This window comes from Trichomycterus rosablanca, chromosome 12 (genome assembly GCF_030014385.1).
Source record: "Trichomycterus rosablanca isolate fTriRos1 chromosome 12, fTriRos1.hap1, whole genome shotgun sequence".
Lineage (NCBI taxonomy): Eukaryota > Metazoa > Chordata > Actinopteri > Siluriformes > Trichomycteridae > Trichomycterus > Trichomycterus rosablanca.
Window position 1 is genome coordinate 21,194,934 of NC_085999.1, and position 16,865 is coordinate 21,211,798.

The following is a 16,865-nucleotide window of genomic DNA, read 5'->3' on the forward strand; positions in this document are numbered from 1 at the left end:
TTTTCATATACCGCTATACAGTGGCATAGTTTATACAGTTGCTGTAGACTTCAAATATAAGCAACATGTGGGTTTCACAAATAACAAACAAGCAGAAACTGAAAAACAGATCATATTTTAATTTTCCGAATTCAACATTTCACTTCAACCGGAAATAAATGTGCACTTGTGTAGGGATTCGCATACTGGACACCGTACACCACCGTGGTCATGTTAGTTTTATACTGAATGTTCGCCTGACGTCCAAGGTTTTTTCATCTCGTTCTCGGCCAATAAACATCCAGAAATCAATAGAATCATCAAACAATGTAAAAAAAAAATCCAAAAATTGTGAAATGTAAATTTTAAAAGGCTGTAGATTAATATAGCACATCAATAGCGTGACTTTACAAACGCAGCAACAATCCACCTATGCAAAGACATGATTTCTCTATAGACAGTTGAGAAAAAAGGTTAAAAAGTGGATTCACTTTTATGGGATCGAAAAATAGTGTTATTTTTTAACGTTATACCAACAACCCAGAAGCAAGCTGGAAGTGGAGCTATATACACTCGCCTGCTTTCCAACAACAATCTGTGATCATGTTGTACAATAGAGCAATACCTCAGTATAACAGTATAACGATTATACTGGGAGAACTAAAGAAACTGTATAATACTTACACAATAAAATGTTATGGTTTTTGGCATCAACGTTCTGTTTGCAGTTTGCAGTTTGCACAGTAAAAATTGTTCACATTCTGCAACTGTTGCATGCATATTCATACCTTCATATATTGAGTCATTTTGTGGGGCCAAGCTAATTTTATAGCTCTTAAAACCTCCGTTATACACCGATCAGCCATAACATTAAAACCACCTCCTTGTCCACTTACTGTCCATTTTATCACCCGTGGTGGTGGTGTGTTAGTGTGTGTTGTGCTGGGATGAGTGGATCAGACACAGCAGTGCTGCTGGAGTTTTTAAATACCGTGTCCACTCACTGTCCACTCTAATAGACACTCCTACCTGGTTGGTCCACCTTGTAGATTTAAAGTCAGAGACAATCGCACATCTATTGCTGCAGTTTGAGTTGGTCATCTTCTAGACCTTCATCAGTGGTCACAGGACGCTGCCCACGGGGCGCTGTTGGCTGGATATTTTTGGTTGGTGGACTATTCTCAGTCCAGCAGTGACAGTGAGGTGGTTAAGAACTTCAGCAGCGCTGCTGTGTCTGATCCACCCATACCAGCACAACACACACTAACACACCACCACCATGTCAGTGTCACTGTAGTGCTGAGAATCATCCACCACCCAAATAATACCTACTCTGTGGTGGTCCTGTGGGGGTCCTGACCATTGAAGAACAGCATGAAAGGGGGCTAACAAAGCATGTAGAGAAACAGATGGACTACAGTCAGTAATTGTAGAACTACAAAGTGCTTCTATATGGTAAGTGGAGCTGATAAACTGGACAGTGAGTGTAAAAACAAGAAGGTGGTTTTAATGTTATGGTTGATCGGTGTAATTTAAACATGATGAAACGAAAACGCTTTATATTCTAAGTAATCTTGAAAAAAAGACTAAGCCAAAGACCTATATAAAATCCCAGTGATACAAATTTTTGGCCATACCGCCCAGCCCTACTCTCTATCTATGTATTATTAGTGTGATCACACTATTGTTATTCTTAGTCTTATTATAAGTATTAGTGTGATTGCAGCTTTTGAATATGAACACCCACTCATCCGCCACACCCGTTTTTTGCCCAATTAACTTACATTCATTTTTTGAAATTTCGAGATATCGACGCTGTTTCAATTCTAAATCGTCTGGCCCGGTGACGACACCGCAACTTGTATACAATTTTTGGATACCCACACCTGCCATGCCCGTTTTCTTGCCCCATTTACTTCAATTCATTTTTTGAAATTTCAAAATATTAACGCCATTCCAACTTCGAATCATCCGGCCCGTTGGTGACACCGTGGCTTGTATACAATTTTTGGATATGCACACCCGTTTACCCGTGCTGCCCATTTTTATCTCCCTTTTTTGCCCTATTGACTTACATTTATTTTTTGTGAGGCAGGTGGATACGCTAAACTTTTGCTCAAATGATAGTTTGTACAGAGACACCTGCATGACCAAAAATATCCACACCCCAACCAACTACATGACCAAAAGTATTTACACCCCCACCAACTACATAACTAAAAGTATTCGTACACCACCAACTGCTTCACCAAAAGTATTCAAACATCACAAACTGCATGACCAAAGTATTTGGACGCCACCAACTGCATGACCAAAAATATTTGGACACCACCAACTGCATGACCAAAAGTATTCAGACACCACCAACTACATGACCAAAAGTATTTGGACGCCACCAACTGCATGAGGAAAAGTATTCGGACACCGACATCTACTGGTTGCACAGACACACACACTAACCTGCCTGAGTATTCACACTCCACATACTATACTAATTATGAGCTGCAATCACACTCGCATTTTCTTCATGAAATGCAACACTCTAGTTTTTATTATTATTATGACTATTATTCTGATTGTTTTTCGTCCAGCTTTCATCTCCCACAATTTCCAATATATCGAAACTGTTTTAATTATAAAACATCCGTCCCACAGATGACGCTATGGTCTGTATACTACTCAGTTTTTCCTTTTATTAATCCCTCTTTCCCAATCACTCTCATTCATTTATCTTAGCAACCATCTAAAAACCATGGCAACCACACACAAACACCTGTCTGAGCAAAAGTATTCTAACCCCAACAACTGTGTGCTTATAAACTGCCTGGGCGAAGGTATTCATTCCCCCACAAAATACATGCTTGAACACACACCCAGTCACATAACTGAGTGAAAGTATTTACACATACACCAAAAAAACACCGTAGCAACCACCCATACCACCCTACCAACCACCAGAAGTACCTTAGCAACCATTTAGTAACCCCACCTTAGAAACCACTCGATACGCCTTGGCAACTGCCTAGCAACACCTTAACAATCACCTAGCAACCGCTTAGCAACCTCTATACACCTTGACAACTGCCCCTAACAACTACCTGGGAACTCATGTTAGCTCTTAAACCACTACCATAGTAAATCACCTAACAACACCTTAGCAACCATTTGGCATCATCTTGGTAACTGCCTAGCAACTCTTTAACAACAACCTGTTACCATAGCAACAGACTAGCTATACTTTAGTAGCCATCTAAGAAAACCTTAACAACCAATGAGAACACCTTGCCAAACACATAGCAACACATTAGCATTGCTGAGCATGCTTGTGTGTGCATGCTTACTTTTGCTCAGACTGGTGTTTGTGTGTATTCACACCCCACCAAAAAACATGCTATCCTATCTGAGCAAAAGTATTCAACCCCCACATACTCTGCCACTGCAGATCTGCAATCACACTCAAATGTTCCGTCAGTAAATGAACCTCTCTAGTTAAAAAAATTCATGTCCAGGGTTAACTTAGTAATAGTTAGTGACCTGCAACTTACAATGTTATAATTTAAGTTAAAAAGTGAAAGATTTGCTAACGACTAAAAGGATTTGTAGTTATACTGACAAAAACCGTAAAGGAAAAACATTTTTAAAGGAAACACACATCTGATTTGGTTTGTCAGCTTCATTTTATCTGGTAATATGTATCCATTACTGCATTGCAGGCCTGAATCACATTCCAAAATGGTTGGACAGTAAGGCATTAAAAACACGTTGTAATGTTCCTATTCCTTCTTACAGAACTTAAAGGATGTTTGGCACAGATAATACAAAGCAATGAAGTGTTTCTGGTGTTACTTGTCCCATTCTTCTTGCAAATATGTCTTAAGGTGCGCAACAGTACAGGGTTGTCATTATCGCATTGTTCGTTTTAAAATTATACACAAATTCTCTGTTGGGGAGAGGTCAGAATTGTAGGCAGGCCAGTCTAGTCTTCCACAGTCTACACTTGTCTTCCACAGCCATGTGTGCAGCATGTGGTTTTGCATGGTGTGGTTGAAAAATGCATGAACATCCCTGAAAAAGGTGTCAACATACATTTAAACTCCCAATATACTTCTGTGCATTAATCCTGCTATCAAAGAAGTGTAAATTACCTTTGACAAAGGCACAGACCCTGCGTTTGGACTTGTTGCTGATAACAGTCTGAATGGTCCTTTTTTGTCTTTGGACGCGGCATGCGGCATCCACTTCTTTCAAAAATGATCTGGAATACTAATTCGTCTGACCACAAAAAACATTTCCACTGTGTGATGGTGACATGGTTAACATAAGGCTTCTTTTTTAAAGAAAACAGTAAAGTTGTAAGTTTAAGTTAAGTTAAGTAATAAACTCTGTATTGTAGTGCTTGACAAGGATTTCCAACGTAACCCCATGCCAATGTGTTTATATCAGCTATTTATGAATTACAATTGCCATCTAAGTGCCATCTGACAAATCAGATATTTTAAAGTGTTGAGCTTAGGCTTGCCCCCTTGCCCTTTATGCACTAGAATTTATCCAGATTATTTTAATCATTTAATACTAGTATTTTGCAGTGTAGAGGAAAAATATGCAAATCCCTTCCAATCCTTTTTGAGGAACATAGTTTTTAAACATTTCAATAACTTTCTTAGGCATTTGTTAACAAACTGGAAACACACTGCCCATCTCTGCTCCCCAAAGACTCAGCCTTTCATGGATACTGATTCTGTACCAAACCATGATTACAATCACCTGTTTAAAATCCCATAATTACTTAGTTTTAGATGTCATTACTAGCCCTAAATTGCCCAATCCCAACTTTTAATAATATGTTGCAGCCCTGAAATGCAGGGATGGCTGTATATTTACAAATAAAATTAAGTTAGCAGAGAAAACATGAGATACCTTGGGTTCAAAAGGTGTGCATGTAGAACACTGCAGTTTTTATTAGGTTTTTCCATACTGTCACAGCTTTTTCTGATTTGGGATCGTTACTGTGTAAAGCACTGTAACTAAGCAGTTAGTGCCAATGAATGCATGGTAATGTGTGTTTTATGTTAGTTTATGTTATATTAATGTTTTTAAAAGAAAAATCCAAATGGTTCTGTTCACATTTTGAAAACGGGCAACAATGTATCTGTATTGGTGCCCATAAATCATCCGCTACCACTGTCACTCATGGGTTTCTCTACATACCCCCAGGGTTTCTCTACATTTAGCCTGTTTTCACCCTGTTGTTCAATGGTCAGGACCCCCACAGAACCACCACAGCGCAGGTATTATTTAGATGGTAGATCATTCTCTGCACTGCAGTGACACTGACATGGTGGTGGTGGTGCGTTAGTGTGTATTGTGCTGGGATGAGTGGATCAGACACAGCAGCGCTGCTGGAGTTTTTAAATACCATGTCCACTCACTATCCACTCTATTAGACACTCCTACCTAGTTGGTCCACCTTGCAGATGTAAAGTCAGAGATGATCGGTCATCTGTTGCTGCTGTTTGAGTTAGTGCCAGGACACTGCCCACGGGACACTGTTGGCTGGATGTTTTTGGTTTGTGGACTATTCTCAGTCCAGCAGTGACAGTGAGGTGTTTAAAAACTCCAGCAGCATTGATGTGTCTTATCCACCCATACCAGCACAACACACACTAACACACCACCACCATGTCATTGTCACTGCAGTGCTGAGAATGATCCACCACCTAAATAATACCTGCTCTGTGGTGGTCCTGTAAGGGTCCTGACCATTGAAGAACAGAATAAAAGGGGGCCAACAAAGCATGCAGAGAAACAGACTGACTACAGTCAGTAATTATAGCACTACAAAGTGCTTCTATATGGTAAGTGGAGCTAATAAAATGGACAGTTAGTGTAGAAACAAGGAGGTGGTTTTAATGTTATGGCTGATCAGTGTATCTCTCCATTAGGTCAGATCATTCACAATCACAGACTTAAATTCTACTGCTACGCAAATGACATCAGCATCAGCTCAGTTACTAAGTACATGAATTGCTGACCTAAAACTTTTATTATGTTGTTCAGTAAATCCTAATAAAACATTTGCTTGCTTTTTGCTTGTTGGGCCCAAGGCAGTGTGGTCTCTAATTTTTCTGTTTTTTTCTGTTAATGTAAATAATGTACCTGTCAATTCTGTATAAACAGTTAAAAACCTTGGAATTGTTTTCAATTCATTACTTTCTTTTGAGGCCCACATTAAGTCTATCACTAAGACTTCACACCTTCGCCATGTGGTCAGCGATGACAATGCAAAAATTTTGGTAAATGCTTTCATCTTTTTACACCTGGATTATTGCAGTTCCCTTCTTAATAGTGTTCCTGCTGAGCTAGTAAACCGGCTTCAGCTCATTTAAAATTCAGCAGCTGGAGTCCTTAAATCTACCTAACATTCTGCCCGCATCACTCCCATCCTCGATCAACTGCATTAGCTTCCAATAGCCTTCTGTATAAAATACAAAATACTCAAAATACTTATGTTTACTAAAAATAATATGTTTACTTTGACAAAAACCTTTATGCCCCTGCCCCTACCTACCTCAGTGCACATCTTCACCCTTACTGTCCCAAATGCTTTCTTATATCTATTGGCAAGCCAAACACCTTTACCTCATTTTAGACATGCTTCTGTGAGTTCCACAGCACCAAAACTCTGACACTTTCTTCCACAATCGCTTTGCAAGTGTTCCTCTATCTTTTCCTTTAGAGGTCAACTAAAAACCTTCCTCTTTGTTGTGATTGTTTTTCTAATATTTACTTTGTAAAGCATCCCTGGCTATAACAAAGGCACTATATAAAATGAACTCACTATTATTATTATTATTATTATTATTGTTATGTTGTTGTTGTTAATAGTAGTTTTTAACCAGCAGGGAAGTGTGACCAGCATTTCTACACAACAGGCATTTTGATCTGACATAATGCACATGTGTAGTTTGCAAAACTTGCTTCTGGCCTCTGGTGTGGTTCAGTTAATAAAAACCACTGCATTGTCACTGTTGTCAAACTGAAAAGACTACATTAGCAGCAAAGACTACATCAGCAGCGGCAGGCAAAGTGCAGTAAAAAAAGTATTTGCCCCCTTGGCAGTTTCTTTTAGTTTTGAATATTAGTCAAACTGTTTTATCAAACTACATTTAATTGTTTAGCACTATGTGCAAACGTATTTGCTAAATAATAACCTAGCTAAAACCAGTTACACACACACACACACACACATATACAGTGTATCACAAAAGTGAGTACACCCCTCACATTTCTGCAGATATTTAAGTATATCTTTTCATGGGACAACACTGACAAAATGACACTTTGACACAATGAAAAGTAGTCTGTGTGCAGCTTATATAACAGTGTAAATTTATTCTTCCCTCAAAATAACTCAATATACAGCCATTAATGTCTAAACCACCGGCAACAAAAGTGAGTACACCCCTAAGAGACTACACCCCTAAATGTCCAAATTGAGCACTGCTTGTCATTTTCCCTCCAAAATGTCATGTGATTTGTTAGTGTTACTAGGTCTCAGGTGTGCATAGGGAGCAGGTGTGTTCAATTTAGTAGTACAGCTCTCACACTCTCTCATACTGGTCACTGAAAGTTCCAACATGGCACCTCATGGCAAAGAACTCTCTGAGGATCTTAAAAGACGAATTGTTGCGCTACATGAAGATGGCCAAGGCTACAAGAAGATTGCCAACACCCTGAAACTGAGCTGCAGCACAGTGGCCAAGATCATCCAGCGTTTTAAAAGAGCAGGGTCCACTCAGAACAGACCTCGCGTTGGTCGTCCAAAGAAGCTGAGTGCACGTGCTCAGCGTCACATCCAACTGCTGTCTTTGAAAGATAGGCGCAGGAGTGCTGTCAGCATTGCTGCAGAGATTGAAAAGGTGGGGGGTCAGCCTGTCAGTGCTCAGACCATACGCCGCACACTACATCAAATTGGTCTGCATGGCTGTCACCCCAGAAGGAAGCCTCTTCTGAAGTCTCTACACAAGAAAGCCCGCAAACAGTTTGCTGAAGACATGTCAACAAAGGACATGGATTACTGGAACCATGTCCTATGGTCTGATGAGACCAAGATTAATTTGTTTGGTTCAGATGGTCTCAAGCATGTGTGGCGGCAATCAGGTGAGGAGTACAAAGATAAGTGTGTCATGCCTACAGTCAAGCATGGTGGTGGGAATGCCATGGTCTGGGGCTGCGTGAGTGCAGCAGGTGTTGGGGAGTTACATTTCATTGAGGGACACACGAACTCCAATATGTACTGTGAAATACTGAAGCAGAGCATGTTCCCTTCCCTCCGGAAACTGGGTCGCAGGGCAGTGTTCCAGCATGATAATGACCCCAAACACACCTCTAAGACGACCACTGCTGTATTGAAGAGGCTGAGGGTAAAGGTGATGGACTGGCCAAGCATGTCTCCAGACCTAAACCCAATAGAACATCTTTGGGGCATCCTCAAGCGGAAGGTGGAGGAGCGCAAAGTCTCGAATATCCGCCAGCTCCGTGATGTCGTCATGGAGGAGTGGAAAAGCATTCCAGTGGCAACCTGTGAAGCTCTGGTAAACTCCATGCCCAGGAGAGTTAAGGCAGTTCTGGGAAATAATGGTGGCCACACAAAATATTGACACTTCAGGAACTTTCACTAAGGGGTGCACTCACTTTTGTTGCCGGTGGTTTAGACATTAATGGCTGTATATTGAGTTATTTTGAGGGAAGAATAAATTTACACTGTTATATAAGCTGCACACAGACTACTTTTCATTGTGTCAAAGTGTCATTTTGTCAGTGTTGTCCCATGAAAAGATATACTTAAATATCTGCAGAAATGTGAGGGGTGTACTCACTTTTGTGATACACTGTATATATATATACATATACTGGTGCTGGTCATAAAATTAGATTTATTTCAGTAATTCCATTGAAAAAGTGAAACTTGTATATTATATTCATTCATTACACACAGACTGATATATTTCAAATGTTTATTTCTTTTAATGTTGATGATTATAACTGACAACTAATGAAAACCCCAAATTCAGTATCTCAGAAAATTAGAATATTACTTAAGACCAATACAAAAAAAGGATTTTTAGAAATGTTGGCCAACTGAAAAGTATGAACATGAAAAGTATGAGCATGTACAGCACTCAATACTTAGTTGGGGCTCCTTTTGCCTGGATTACTGCAGCAATGCGGCGTGGCATGGAGTCCATCAGTCTGTGGCACTGCTCAGGTGTTATGAGAGCCCAGGTTGCTCTGATAGTGGCCTTCAGCTCTTCTGAATTGTTGGGTCTGGCGTATCGCATCTTCCTCTTCACAATACCCCATAGATTTTCTATGGGGTTAAGGTCAGGCGAGTTTGCTGGCCAATTAAGAACAGGGATACCATGGTCCTTAAACCAGGTACTGGTAGCTTTGGCACTGTGTGCAGGTGCCAAGTCCTGTTGGAAAATGAAATCTGCATCTCCATAAAGTTGGTCAGCAGCAGGAAGCATGAAGTGCTCTAAAACTTCCTGGTAGACGGCTGCGTTGACCTTGGACCTCAGAAAACACAGTGGACCAACACCAGCAGATGACATGGCACTCCAAACCATCACTGACTGTGGAAACTTTACACTGGACCTCAAGCAACGTGGATTCTGTGCCTCTCCTCTCTTCCTCCAGACTCTGGGACCTTGATTTCCAAAGGTAATGCAAAATTTACTTTTATCAGAGAACATAACTTTGGACCACTCAGCAGTCCTTTTTGTCTTTAGCCCAGGCGAGACGCTTCTGACGCTGTCTCTTGTTCAAGAGTGGCTTGACACAAGGAATGCGACAGCTGAAACCCATGTCTTGCATACGTCTGTGCGTGGTGGTTCTTGAAGCACTGACTCCAGCTGCAGTCCACTCTTTGTGAATCTCCCCCACATTTTTGAATGGGTTCTGTTTCACAATCCTCTCCAGGGTGCGGTTATCCCTATTTCTTGTACACTTTTTTCTACCACATCTTTTCCTTCCCTTCGCCTCTCTATTAATGTGCTTGGACACAGAGCTCTGTGAACAGCCAGCCTCTTTAGCAATGACCTTTTGTGTCTTGCCCTCCATGTGCAAGGTGTCAATGGTCGTCTTTTGGACAACTGTGAAGTCAGCAGTCTTCCCCATGATTGTGTAGCCTACAGAACTAGACTGAGAGACCATTTAAAGGCCTTTGCAGGTGTTTTGAGTTAATTAGCTGATTAGAGTGTGGCACCAGGTGTCTTCAATATTGTACCTTGTCACAATATTTTCTGAGATACTGAATTTGGGGTTTTCATTAGTTGTCAGTTATAATCATCAACATTAAAAGAAATAAACATTTGAAATATATCAGTCTGTGTGTAATGAATGAATATAATATACAAGTTTCACTTTTTGAATGGAATTACTGAAATAAATCAACTTTTTCATGATATTCTAATTTTATGACCAGCACCAGTATATATATATATATATATACAGGGGTTGGACAATGAAACTGAAACATCTGGTTTTAGACCACAATAATTTATTAGTATGGTGTAGGGCCTCCTTTTGCGGCCAATACAGCGTCAATTCGTCTTGGAAATGACATATACAAGTCCTGCACAGTGGTCAGAGGGATTTTAAGCCATTCTTCTTGCAGGATAGTGGCCAGGTCACTACGTGATGCTGGTGGAGGAAAACGTTTCCTGACTCGCTTCTCCAAAACACCCCAAAGTGGCTCAATAATATTTAGATCTGGTGACTGTGCAGGCCATGGGAGATGTTCAACTTCACTTTCATGTTCATCAAACCAATCTTTCACCAGTCTTGCTGTGTGTATTGGTGCATTGTCATCCTGATACACGGCACCGCCTTCAGGATACAATGTTTGAACCATTGGATGCACATGGTCCTCCAGAATGGTTCGGTAGTCCTTGGCAGTGACGCGCCCATCTAGCACAAGTATTGGGCCAAGGGAATGCCATGATATGGCAGCCCAAACCATCACTGATCCACCCCCATGCTTTCACTCTGGGCATGCAACAGTCTGGGTGGTACGCTTCTTTGGGGCTTCTCCACACCGTAACTCATCACTCATCAGAGAACAATACATGTTTCACATTGTCCACAGCCCAAGATTTGCGCTCCTTGCACCATTGAAACCGACGTTTGGCATTGGCACGAGTGACCAAAGGTTTGGCTATAGCAGCCCGGCCGTGTATATTGACCCTGTAGAGCTCCCGACGGACAGTCCAGGTGGAAACAGGAGAGTTGAGGTGCACATTTAATTCTGCCGTGATTTGGGCAGCCGTGGTTTTATGTTTTTTGGATACAATCCGGGTTAGCACCCGAACATCCCTTTCAGACAGCTTCCTCTTGCGTCCACAGTTAATCCTGTTGGATGTGGTTTGTCCTTCTTGGTGGTATGCTGACATTACCCTGGATACCGTGGCTCTTGATACATCACAAAGACTTGCTGTCTTGGTCACAGATGCGCCAGCAAGACGTGCACCAACAATTTGTCCTCTTTTGAACTCTGGTATGTCACCCATAATGTTGTGTGCATTGCAATATTTTGAGCAAAACTGTGCTCTTACCCTGCTAATTGAACCTTCACACTCTGCTCTTACTGGTGCAATGTGCAATTAATGAAGATTGGCCACCAGACTGGTCCAATTTAGCCATGAAACCTCCCACACAAAAATGACAGGTGTTTCAGTTTCATTGTCCAACCCCTGTATATATATATATATATATATATATATATATATATATATATACACTGCCTGGTCAAAAAAAAAAAAGGTCACACACTCTAATATTTCCTTGGACTGCCTTTAGCTTTGATTACGGCATGCATTCGCTGTGGCATCGTTTCCACAAGCTTCTGCAATGTCACAACTTTTATTTCTGTCCAGAGATGCATTAATTTTTCCCCAAGATCTTGTACTGATGATGGAAGTCTTCTCCAGCACATCCCAAAGATTCTCAATGGGGTTTAGGTCTGGTCTGTGGTGGCCAATCCATGTGTAAAATGATGCGTCATGCTCCCTGAACCACTCTTTCACAATTTGAGCCCGATGAATCCTGGCATTGTCATCTTGGAATATGCCCGTGCCATCAAGGAAGAAAAAATCCATTGATGGAATAACCATCAATAGTCAGCTGACCTCATTCTTTGGGCACATAACGTTGCTGAACCTATCCTGACCAACTGCAGCAACTCCAGATCATAGCACTGCCACCACAGGCTTGTACGGTAGGCACTAGGCATGATGGGTGCATCACTTCAGCCGCCTCTCTTCTTACAATGATGTGCCCATCACTCTGGAACAGTGTAAATCTGGACTCATCAGACCACATGACCTTCTTCCATTGCTCCAGAGTCCAATCTTTATGCTCCCTAGCAAATTGAAGCTATTTTGCCGGTTAGCCTCACTGACAAGTGGTTTTTTAAGGCTACACAGCTGTTTAGTCCCAATCCCTTGAGTTCCCTTCACATTGTGCATGTGGAAATGCTCTTACTTTCACTATTAAACATATCCCTGAGTTCTACTGTAGTTTTTCTACGATTTGATTTCACCAAATGTTTAAGTGATCGCCGATCACGATCATTCAAGATTTTTTTCCGACCACATTCCTTCCTCGAAGATGATGTTAACACTGTAACCTTTTACTGGAACTAAATGGCTGAGCCCAACTCCTTTACACTTGGCACAACGCAGTCAGACAAATACCGTTCCCCTGGCAACCGCCAAACCCAGAGTCGTCCATCGGATTGCCAGACGGACAAGCGTGATTCGTCACTCCAGAGAACACGTCTCCACTGCTCTAGAGTCCTGTTGCGGCGTGCTTTACACCACTGCTTCTGACGCTTTGCATTGCACTTGGTGACGTAAGGCTTGGATGAAGCTGCTCGGCCATGGAAACCCAATCCATAAAGCTCTCTACGCACTGTTCTTGAGCTAATCTGAAGGCCACATGAAGTTTGGAGGTCTGTAGCGAGTGACTCTGCAGAAAGTTCGCGACCTCTGCGCACTATGCACCGCTCTGTCATTTTACGTGGCCTACCACTTCGTGGCTTAGTTGCAGTCGTTCCCAATCGCTTCCACTTCGTTATAATACCACTGACAGTTAACTGTGGAATATTTTGTAGCGAGGAAATTTCACGACTGGACTTGTTGTGCAGGTGGCATCCTATTACAGTACCACGCTGGAATTCATTGAGCTTTGATCAGTCTGGAAAAAGTGTTCCTTGACTTTTATTTGATTGCAGACAGTTTGAACCCAAAATATTTCATGTTTTGTCTGCTCAACTTTATTTTATTTGTTAATATACCTTCATTCCTGCATTTCAGGCCTGCAACACATTCCAAAAAGACGGGGGGAATTTAGGGCTAGTAATGAGGTGAAAAAACTAAATAATGATGTGATTCAAAACAGGTGATGTCAACAGGTGATTATAATCATGGTTTGGTACAAAAGCAGAATCCAGGAAAGGCTGAGTCCTTGATTAGCAAAGATGGCCAGAGGATCTCCAGTTTGTCAACAAATGTGTGAGAAAATTATTGAAATGTTTAAAAACAATGTACCTTCAAGAAAGACTGAAAGAGATTTGCATATTTCTCCCTCTACAGTGCATAATATCATTAAACGATTCAAGGAGTCGGGAGGAATTTCAATGCATAAAGACAAAAGGCGCAAGGTTAAGCTGAATGCCCGTGATCTTCAATCCCTCAGGCGGCACTGCATCAAAAACCGACACTCAACAATAGCTGATATAACCACATGGGCAAGGGATTACTTTGACAAACCTTCGTCAAGCACTACAATACAGAGTTACATGTACAAATGCAACTTAAAACTTTACTGTGAAAATAAGAAGCCTTATGTTTACCATGTCCAGAAGCGGCGTTGACTTCTCTGAGCTCAGAGGCAACTACAATGGACCATCTCACAGTAGGAATGTGTATTGTTGTCAGATGAATCAGCATTCCAGGTCTTTTTTGGAAAAAATGGACACTGTGTGCTCCAGACCAAAGAAAAAAGGATCATCCAGACTGTTATCAGCAACAAGTTCAAAAGCCAGGGTCTGCCATGGTATGGGGCAGTGTCAGTGCCCTTGGCAAAGGTCATTTACACTTCTGTGATGGCAGCATTAATTCAGAAAAGTACACTGAGATCTTAGAGTAACATATGCTGCCTTCAAGACGTCATCTTTTCCAGGGACGTCCATGCCTTTTTCAACAAGACAATGCAAAACCACATGCTGCACACATTACAAAGGCATGGCTGCAGAAGAAAGAGGGTATGGGTATTGGACTGGCCTGCCTGCAGTCCTGACCTGTCCCCAATAGAGAATGTTTGGAGAATTTTTAAATGAAAAATGCGACAACGATGGCCCCGTAATGTTGCACATCTTAAGACGTATTTGCAGGAAGAATGGGACAAAATAAAACCTGAAACACTAAATCACTTGGTATCCTCGGTGCCAGAACGTCTTTTAAGTGTGGTGAAAAGGAATGGCAACATTACAAAGTGGTCAATTTTTTACTGTCCCAACTTTTTCTGGAATGTGTTGCAGCCCTGTAATGCAGGAATTGATGTTTATTAATAAATGAAATAAAGCTAAGCAGATAAAACATGAAATATCTCAGGTTCATACTAGAAATACAAGTCAAAGTAAAAGTAAGAAACTTTGTGGGTTTTTTTTATTATTTGGATTTTCCATACTGTCCCAACTTTTTCTGATTTGGGGTTGTACATAATGGCAGAATAAAATGTCTCAACAAGAAGTTGTAGCCTAGCGGTAAAGGTACTGGACTAGTAATCGAAAGGTCGTTGGTTCATGCCCCACCACTGTCAGATTTTCGCTGTTGGGCCCTTAAGCAAGGCCCTAAACCCTCAACTGCTTTGACTGTATACTGTCAAGGTACAGTAAGTCGCTTTGGATATAAGCGTCTGCTAAATGCCGTAAATGTAAAAGGCGGTACATGACGCCACATTCAGATGTCATGTAAAGATTTTCAAATACAGATGCAAAACAAAACTGCAAAAGTAAACTTATTTAGCAAAAAACATTTGACCAATTTAAGATTTAATTAATTTATTATAAAGTTTTAATTAAAAAACATTTATATTGCAACTATGATTATTTTTATTATTATTATTATTATTGTGGAGGAAGTTCTACTTATTTAGCCCTTTTTGTGTGCCTGACTCTTCTGTGTCTAAAAATAAGGGTGCCCTTTTTAATAGGCATCAAAAATGGTCTGAGTCAGCAGCTGCTGGAAACTAGGTGTCACTGTCCACTAACCCCCAAGCTTTACATCACCAAGAGCTTAAAGATTGAAAGTTTGACTAATGTCTTTCTAATCACAAAGACAAAGATAATACAAGTGCAGGGGCTACTTTGTTTGCACGACATAGCATGTAAACCTACAAACTGACTGACTTCAGAGAGATTCAAACATGCTTCTAAGACCTGTATGCATACTTTTGACTTCGGCTGTATGTGACATGAGCTCTATATTATAGGTCATCATAAGTAATATTCAAACAGAGGTTCAGTGGAAACATGTCAGTCGAAACACTTTGTGATCAGCCCACTCATTCGAGAAGTGACAGCTGTTAGTACCCGAGATAAACAAACGAGTTTAAATGTCACTAACAGAAAAACGCTAAAACACAAACAGCCTGCTTGATCGACTTACCTAAATAATTTGTGCGGATTGTGTTAGGATGTGTGTATCCGATGGCTCGTTTCCTCACATCCCATATGAAATTCCCAGAACAGGACATGGTGCTGTCTGTCTCTCACAGTTGTGTTCTAGTACAACCTCTCAGCACGAAGAAAAACAACAATCCACTTCATGCGCTACAGCTCTTAGCTTAGCAGTGCCTCTTTCTTCTTCCTTTCCTTCACTCCAAGGCTTAATCTCACAGAAAATCGGACACAGTCGACAACCCTACAGAACCCTAGGTTCTGCCTCAGAGTCATCACCAGTTAAAAATAAACAAGCTATGTTTGCTAACTCAAGTGCACACTGTGTGCCAGCGCTTACACAACCACCAATCAACACGCAGCTCCCTAAACGTTTGCGCGTACGCAGCTCCCGCGAGCATTCAAGAGCATCAAGTGAGCGCAAAGTTACGCAGACACTTCGATGGCCTTTGATGAATTTACATGTTGAGTGAAGTAGTGCGAAGTTATGAAGTTGCAGTTATGAAGTCTGCTGTTTTCCGTTTTTTTCTCCAACTTCCTTTTTCTAACCAGGTAAGGCTTTTTACTGTTCTGAATAAGAGCAAGCTTACAGCTTACCAAAAAACTTTGTCCTCCTTTTCCAAATTATGTCACTTGATATAAAAAATCCATTTGACCTTTTTCAAAAATTACTATTTAACACCTCTAGATACACCTATCCTCCTATCCTAGTTATAAAGCGAGTAAAAGAACATCCTTAACATAAGAAAAAACAGCCACTCAGGTGGCGCAGCGGTAAAAACACATGCTGGAACCAGAGCTGGGATCTCGAATACATCGTATCGAATCTCAACTCTGCCTGCTAGCTAAGCTGAGCGGCCACATGAACAATGATTGTTTTTCAGATATGGGTGGGATTAAGCCAGATAGGGTTTCTCTTTCATAACTAATGCAATTACGACCTCTGCTGGCTGATTGATGGCGCCTCCACAGAGATGAGTAAAGAGTGCTCTCAGAGTGTGTCTCTCCGTACACAGTGCTGAGTTGCACTGCACTCGTCAAAGTGTAGGTGATAAGATGCATACGACATGCTGCCCACGTTTCGGAGGGGGCGCGGGTTGTCTTCGTTCTCCTCAATCAGAGCAGGGATCGGCATTGGTGGAGA

General features: G+C 41.2%; 1 protein-coding gene across 4 annotated transcripts in view; it reads right to left on the reverse strand.

Moving 5' to 3' along the window:
• dcaf6 (ddb1 and cul4 associated factor 6) overlaps positions 1-16,024 on the reverse strand; it is a 91,021-nt gene extending 74,997 nt beyond the window's left edge. For all 4 annotated transcript variants that reach the window (XM_063006588.1, XM_063006586.1, XM_063006587.1 and 1 more), the window contains exon 1: positions 15,711-16,024. In XM_063006588.1, coding sequence (XP_062862658.1) covers positions 15,711-15,798 — 88 coding nt within the window. In that variant the 5' untranslated portion in view covers positions 15,799-16,024. The remainder of the gene's footprint in view (positions 1-15,710) is intronic.
• Between the last annotated feature and the right edge of the window lie 841 nt (positions 16,025-16,865).